The sequence below is a fragment of the Saccostrea cucullata genome, unplaced genomic scaffold (assembly GCF_032062105.1).
Source record: "Saccostrea cucullata isolate Sc308-1 unplaced genomic scaffold, CSIRO_AGI_Scuc_v1 ctg19904, whole genome shotgun sequence".
NCBI lineage: Eukaryota > Metazoa > Mollusca > Bivalvia > Ostreida > Ostreidae > Saccostrea > Saccostrea cuccullata.
The window spans coordinates 1-8497 of NW_026938705.1; the positions used below are offsets into that span (position 1 = coordinate 1).

At 36.4% G+C, this 8497-nt stretch overlaps 1 protein-coding gene across 1 annotated transcript; it reads left to right on the top strand.

Moving 5' to 3' along the window:
• Positions 1–1624: 1624 nt before the first annotated feature.
• LOC134251006 (NKAP family protein CG6066-like) lies at positions 1625–8494 on the top strand (the record flags this gene model as incomplete). The annotated part of the gene is made up of 6 exons (XM_062733370.1): positions 1625–1730; positions 4268–4890; positions 5243–5332; positions 5659–5705; positions 5948–6017; positions 8469–8494. Coding segments are annotated over exons 2-6 (826 nt in total), but the record flags the coding sequence as incomplete, so codon positions are not given.
• Between the last annotated feature and the right edge of the window lie 3 nt (positions 8495–8497).

An 8497-nucleotide genomic window follows, 5' to 3' on the forward strand; every position in this document is an offset into this window, starting at 1 on the left:
ATACGGAGTTCATATATCTCAGTTGATTCGACACACAGATACATGTGAGAATATGCGCTACATATGAACTATTTCTAAATCGAGGTGAATTTTTGATGAACAAGTTGATGAAACAAGAATATCAGTAGTCTCGTTTAAAGTCATCATTTCGTAAGTTCTATGGTCAGCACAGTGACCTTGTAAGCAAATGCAATTATCATCGAGTCAAATGCTGAACGTTTTTCCTACTAATTGTTAGTCCATTATTTATACACTGAATTGATCAAGGATTTTTCTGTTATTTCTCGATCATGACAAGGAGCACACGGCGGGTGTAACCAGTCGGCAGGGGATGCTCACTTCTCCATGGCATATGATCCCACCTCTGACATTTTGGAGGTCTATGATTGCTCTACTCCTATTTTGTATTTTTTTATGGACTTTTGATCTTGAATTACTGTTGTTAGTATGTTTTTAGACCACGATCGACCAGATCGACCAGGAGCAACAACTCAAGCTCAGGAAAGATTCATCCGCACTATTACTAGTACCTTGAGAAATCGCCTTCTAGCAAATTTTAAATCTTCAAAGGGATACAGGCTTGGTAGTGAGTGACCAGACCAACAGGAATCGACTGCACAGATTTCACTTACACACCCGACGTCCTACTGCCATTCCTTGTTTGAGGGATTGTCGAATTATGACCTCTAATGGTGTCGTCACCATCAACGCATCGATAATCGCCGATGGAACTATGCAATGTTCTCAGATGGGTCGAGGTTCACTATGGACGTCCTGAACAGACGCAGAAGGGTTTGGCACAGACATTACGAACATTTCCATGACATTAACTTCATTATGCATGATCAGTGTACTTATAGGGGAGGATCTGTAATACTGTGGGAATGCATCACTGTTACTGAACGTGTCACATGTGCATGGCAGTCTACTGGGCAACATCTTGGCACCCCATGTTGTGTCGTCGTTTTGCACGTCGTCATGCCCCCCTCCCCCCCGTTTCATTTTTAATTCAATGCAAGGCGTCATAGGCCAGAATCGTCACAGATTACCTCCGACGGAAGAATATCACCACATTACAATGGCCCGCACTAAGTCCGGACATTTACCCCACTGATCAAACATGTATTTAATAATCCAATAGGATTTCGGACGGAGTATGGCTTTTTAAAAGTTGGAGGTTGGTCAACCTGGGGGGAAAATACTTGTTTGAATTACCTGAAAGTTTTTTGAAAAACGAACCCGAAAATCCTATGTTATAAAGGGATGGGGTTTCATTTTGTTTTCAAAACCGAATTTCCTTATATATATTAAACGTAAGTCTTTCACTGAACATTTTCTGTAATAAAAACATTACAAAATGTGGGACTTTCATCTTTCTTTCTCTCTTTTCCAAATCCAAATGGGGTTGCGACCCCCGTAACAAACCCCCCCCCCCTTTCTGGATCCGCAACTGTAATTTTTATACTTCATTTAAAACAGAGGATTTTAAAATATTTTAACGAACGACAGATTCTTTCCATTGCACAATAACCTTGATTTTAAACAAGTAGCGACAAAAAACCGGACCTAATCATCTGTGGTGCAAAACATCGGTGTAAATCCGGTTTTGTGAATTCCTTCCGAGAATTTACCGTGTTTAGGTTTCAGTGTCAATTTCCTGTTTCAACACAACGTAGAAAAAATATTGTGAAAAACGTTTTGTAAAATTGACTTATTGTACTGTTCATCAAGTAAGTATATCATATTTATTTCCAGACAGTTTTAGAACTAAGGTTACGGTTGTGAAGATTACATTCATTGCAGAATATATAGTTCTCACACTATTTTTAGGACGGGTCTTGGGAGGGAAAGTAGTGAATAGCAGAAAAATCATTATAGGGCCTACCTATAAACTCGTCAAACACGTTTTTAGTGATATCTATTGTTTGTTAATTATTAAAATCTGTCTTTATGTAGCAACATAAGTAGATATAATATGTTGACGGTAGTGTTGTCACGATGATCGATTTATAATCGATCATCGGTCGGAAAGGCTGTCGATTTTAGACAGTCGATTGGAGATTTTAACAATCGATAAATCGGTATATTTCAGCACATATCTTTTTTACAGTTCTCTCACTTTTATTTCAAGAACAGGCTCAATTGTTATCAAAATATATATCTTTCAAGAGCTGTCCTTTACTATTTTAAAATACATGTACTTAAAATATGTTTAAAATAAATCAAAAGATAATGATATTTGTATTTCTAAACTGAAGAAACTAAACTACTTGTTTAAATAAGATATATTAATTTTCAGTATTTGGGAGGATTCACCTGTCATTTCATACGGAATCACAAGGAATTTGCAATATTAAATGTCTTGAAACAGTTTAAAAACTTAATTCCATATACATTTTAGATAATCATGTAAATTAAAACCTGACCTGTCAATGCTTACTTTTCCTTGGCCAAGTAATTCCTAATCATGCAAAAATCTGTATTACTGAAATCGTTAATCAAACTGCATACCGGTATATACTGTTTTTAGAATTTCAATCTGTGCAATGCACCTTTACTTACATAATTTAACAATAAAATTCTAATTTTTATAAAATTGAATGCCTATTTTATGCACAGGGTTACCGATTCGATTATTGGCTGATGATCAGTTGGTTAGGGTCAACCGATGTTACCGATTAATCGATTCTGAGTTTCAACCGATTTGACAACACTAGTTGACGGTACAACCTGTAGGGCGAGCGCAGTTTTCATTTAGATCGGGCTCGTCAAACCGCACGTGACATTCGGCGTGTCTAAGACTCTGACGTCATATGACGTCGAATGCATGTTGGATTATCAAACTGAAGCCTGAACAGCGCTGAATTTGTAAATGAAGAACCGTTTTATTGACTATTTTTCTGTAACAAAGTTATTAAATCAAGGCAAGTTTATTTTTCTTTTAACTTTTGTCGTAATTCTCGCGAGAACGTGGCTTTAGCATTTGTGTATGAAGCGGTGCATTGTGGGTCAAAATTACTGCGGAAAAATTTCTATGGAAGGAATGTGCAGTAGTTCGAATTTTCTCTTCACCCAGGTGTTGTCGTTAGAGCTCACAGTTATGAGCGTCGCTTTGCGACGCTCGCTGCGCTCGCTATTATATACAGGTTATTAGATGTATGTTCTTACGAAATGAGTATTGAAAAATGAACAACACTCTCAGGTTGGAGAAAGTTACTTTAATTGAACTTGGAATGGGACCTCTCAATAAACGAATCGGAGCAAATTAGAGATCGGCACAGGGGCCTGCTCTTGGTGTGTAATAATTATTTAGGATAAAATCATACAAGCATTTCCTTACTTCAACCTCTGTTATATTTTACCAACTCACTTCCATTGATCTGTCAGGTCTTCACAGGGATTTATCAAAGCTGTTTTTACTACCGGCAAACGTTAAGTTTCCCCTCTTGAAAAAGGTGCAAAAATTCCCTTTTTTCAGATAGAAAATTTCCAGATTAAATGCAGAATATTTAAAACATCGTTCTGAAATTTTCCGTTTTTGTCCGATTGAAGTTTAACAGCATATCCTAATATACCATCCTGGTCATTCAAATGCTTTTAGAATAAAGAATAGATTTTCAAGCTTCTATATGATATTGATCGGTAAGCATGTGCCATGTCCATGATATCAAATGATACGTATGCGACTGCAGAGTTAAAATGAAAAGTTTAGATGAGTTAGATGGAGCTTATATCACTATGAATCGGAAGAATGGAGTAACAACAAAAACAATGTTACTAGTGAAACATGAAAAACAGGAGAATTGATTTGTGATAAATATTCAGATTTCAGAGGAAAGGTTAAATAAAGTATATACTAGACCTGACCTGGTTTTACATTTTTTTGTTATTTCATATTTTGTCTAGAAAGTGAAGTTTTGATGGTGTTTGTAAAGGTCTAGAAATTACCCTCAGAAGCTCTAAGAATGCAGGATTTTGCTTCATTTATTTAAAAATTTTCCGCTGGGGCATGCCCCCAGACCCCCCTAGCATACTTCCGCCTCCGGCGCTCAATTTGTGCCTGCGGTTCTCATTTTTCCCCTTCATATATAAAACGGTAGTAAAAGAAAATAGCTAGATAAATCCCTGCGTCATGACTTATAAGTAGTAAGCAGATCCCTATTATACAGAGTATTGCTGACTCAGTGACTGAAGATGACCATTTCATATGATTTAGTTCAATTAGATGTAAAAACACAAAAGCAAGTAAGAGTTTCTGTCATTTCAGGTGTAAAATCAGGTGTTTAAAACACTAGAAATGGGGAGATACAGCTCCAGCCCTGACGTCAGAAGAAGGAAAGCTTCATACTCTAGCAGTGATTCCTCAGATGACAGTTCACACAATAGCAAAAGGTCACCAGACAGACAACAAAAGAAATCTAAGAACAGTCAGAGGAATAGACGTTCAAGATCAAGATCATTTGATAGAAAAAGACGCTCTCGGTCAAGGTCATATGAGAGAAAAAGGGATTCTCATTCTAGGTCAAGTTCACCTAAAAGGAAAAGACGTTCAAGGTCAAGGTCGTTTGATAAAAAGAGGCGCCTGAAATCTAGATCACCTGATAGGGGAAGAAATTCTAATGGTTATTTACACTCAGACAAACGTTCAGCTAAGTCACCTCAGAGATACAGGTCAAGGTCACCATCACCTCAGAGATACAGGTCAAGGTCACCAATTTTTGAACCATCTTCATCTAGAGGGGATATGTATGGACATGATGATAGGTCGTCTCCAAGGAGATTCAACAGAGAGGAGGGGAATAGTGACAGATCACATCATTTTAACGGTCACGGCAGAACGGGGCGCTTTAACAGAGGTCATAATGGCATGCTACCCGACTTTTTTGACAGGTATGTGAAATTGTAAAATTAAAGTTACAGATGAAGGGATACACATTTTACAAGAAAAAATTTAACACTATTAAGTATTTAACTTTTTAATTAATTTAATTGCATATGTTGACAGTTGTTTAGCTTATCAAAATGATCTGCAAGCGTGTACATAACATCCATCTGTTATATCATAACTGGAAATCTTGGCCAAAAATTTTTTCTTAACAACCTCTGAATTCATATCCAAGTTTTTCTTCTATTTGAAGCTAAAATATCTTTTGTAATACATGTACATTGAATTGTATACATGAGAGTCATTACAGTGCTTATTAGGCTAGCTGACAATTATTTTTATGTTTTTGCTCTTTAGACGCCGAGAAGAGAGAGAAAGAATAGGAGAGATGGGTATCTTTGAATGCTGGGGCCAGTCACCGACACATGCCACTATTTCAGACTCAGAGTAAGTGAAAAATGGGAGAGACACTCTAATTTTACAATTTTGAAAAGATACTTTTGTAACTGATTTCTTTGCTTTACAATTATATTATATTTAAAAAATTGCTAGAAAAGTAGAGTCCTAATTCAAGTTAAAGAAATAAAAACATGCTAGAGTGATTAGAATTGACTAAACATTGAAGTCATACCTTTTTTTTCTCACAAATAAAAAAAACACAACAAAATATGCTTGTTAATACTCTTGTGTCATCAATCAACAGTTATAAGTATGTTTGTCAGAAAAGTAATGTATTTATTTGTGTAATATAACTGTGTCAATTATGTTTTCAGGTCCGAATCAGACAGTGACAAGTCAGCTGCCAGTGGTTCTTCTTCAGGTAAACATTCAGAAAAGTCTGTGAAACTTAAACATGTATGCTTGTGAGATGTTTGCAGTAAATAATACTGACGCTTTTAGGCAGTAAAAAGACACGCAATTATAAGGTACTGTTCAATGATCAAGGCTCTTAAAGTCAGATAAAGGGCTAAGTATATAAAAATGAAATTTTGATTGGTAGGAAAAATGGGAAAAGACCCCAGATTTAAAAAAAAGAAGTTATTTATTTATTTTGCTTTTTAGAGGACAAAAAGAAAAGAAACAAAAAGAAAAAGAAGAAGGAGAAAAAACACAAGAAGAAAAGTGCTAAGAAGTGAGATATATTATTATGCAAATCATCAGTCGAGAATGGCAACAGCTTAACAGAAAACATTTCTGAGTCTAAGTCATTAAGAATTTTTTTTTAATACATGTACATGTACGAAGTATGTTTTTCAATGTCCGCATTTTTATAAGAGTCTATCAATGTCTTGAAAAAGATTTCAATATGAAAACCTTCTCATAAAATTATTTTGTTGTGAATTAATCATCAGTGATCTCTAACAAAGTAAGGGAAAAATGGGAATGGCCAATTTTTTTAAGGTCACCTGAGTAACTCAGGTGACCTATTGCTATCCGTTTTCGTCCGTCGTCGTCTGTCGTGCGTCGTGTGTCGTGTGTTAACATTTGAACATTTTCAGCTTCTTCTCTGAAACCACTGAACCAATTTCAACCAAATTTGGTATACAGCATTTATGGGTGGAGGGAAACAAAAATTGTGAATTTCATGGTCCCCGCCCCCCTGGGGCCTGAGGGGTGGGGCCAAAACCACTAAAATTAATGAAATCTTTAAAAATCTTCTTCTTTACTCCTGGACATCAAGCAGGCAAACTATTGGCATGAATGTAATGAGCATTGAGTCCTCTACCAAAATTGTGAAATTCATGGCCCCAGGGTCAGGGGTTCTAGTGCTAGGGCGGGGCTCTATAGATTATATAGTGAAAATGCATTATTTCTTCGAAAATCTTCTTCTCTGCTCCTGGGTATTAAATACACTAAATAAGCACATAGTTATGATGAGCAAGAGTGCCTCTCCCAGATTTGTGAATTTCATGGCCCCAGGGTCAGGGGTTCTGGTGTTAGGGCGGGGCTCTATAGATTATATCTATAGTGAAAATGCATTATTTCTTTGAAAATCTTCTTCTCTGCTCCTGGGTATTAAATACACTAACTAAGCACATAGTTATGATGAGCAAGAGTGCCTCTCCCAGATTTGTGAATTTCATGGCCCCAGGGTCAGGGATTCTGGTGTTAGGGCGGGGCTCTAGATTATATAGTGAAAATGCATTATTTCTTTGAAAATCTTCTTCTCTGCTCCTGGGTATTAGATAAACTAAGCACATATCTATGATGAGCAAGAGTGCCTCTTCCAGATTTGTGAATTTTATGGCCCCAGGGTCAGGGATTCTGGTGTTAGGGCGGGGCTCTATAGATTATATAGTGAAAATGCATTATTTCTTAGAAAATCTTCTTCTCTGCTCCTGGGTATTAAATACACTAAATAAGCACATAGTTATGATGAGCAAGAGTGCCTCTTCCAAAATTGTGAATTTTATGGCCCCAGGGTCAGGGGTTCTGGTGTTAGGGCGGGGCTCTATAGATTATATAGTGAAAATGCATTATTTCTTTGAAAATCTTCTTCTCTGCTCCTGGGTATTAGATTAACTAACTAAGCACATAGTTATGATGAGCAAGAGTGCCTCTTCCAGATTTGTGAATTTCATGGCCCCAGGGTCAGGGGTTCTGGTGTTAGGGCGGGGCTCTATAGATTATGTAGTGAAAATGCATTATTTCTTTGAAAATCTTCTTCTCTGCTCCTGGGTATTTAATAAACAAATTAAGCACATAGTTATGATGAGCAAGAGTGTCTCTTCCAGATTTGTGAATTTTATGGCCCCAGGGTCAGGGGTTCTGGTGTTAGGGCGGGGCTCTATTGATTATATAGTAAAAATACATTTATTCTTTGTAAATATTTTTCTTTGCTTTTGGGTTTTAAGCCAATGATCCAAGTATATATATATTTATGATGAAGAAAGGTGCATCTAGAAAAGTGGTTATTAATGCCCCCAGGGTCAAAGGGGGGGGGGGGGGTTACATAGCCTGAAAATAAATTAATGCTTTGAAATCTGCTCTTTGGTATTAATCAACCATTTTATGATAAAATTTGCAAAATTTTGAAATATATGGCCCTGGGTCAGTGGTTCCTTTGGGGTGAGGTGCACAACTGGTTATAAAGTGGAAGTGCATTTTCTCTTTGTTACTCTGATCTACCTCTGGGTATTAAGTAAATAGAGTAAGCATGCTAAGTTAATAATTATGATATGCAATGGTGCCTCTTTCAAAATTGTAAATTGTGAATTTCATGGCCTCCGGTTTAAACACGAACCAAATTTAATTGTTTGAAAGTTGTTACACAATACTCAGGTGACCTATAAGGCCCATGGGCCTCTTGTTTTTTTCAAATTCAACACGCACATGTACATGTACCATATTTTTTCAAAATTATTAGTTTATAAGAACACATGCAAAGAAGTAAGTGATATATAACAGAAACTGGTTAGCATTGAATGATTTTTTTTGGCCAAGATTTCCAGAGATTTAACTGCCAGAAGGGTTGAAAAATTTAGATTCACTAAATAGCATCTTTCACTTTGTGTTCACTGCTGACCTAATATTCATCTTCATAAGGGTGGTCAATTATAAGACTGTTGATATAATTACACAGTAAGAAGAACAAGAAAAAGAAATTAAGAA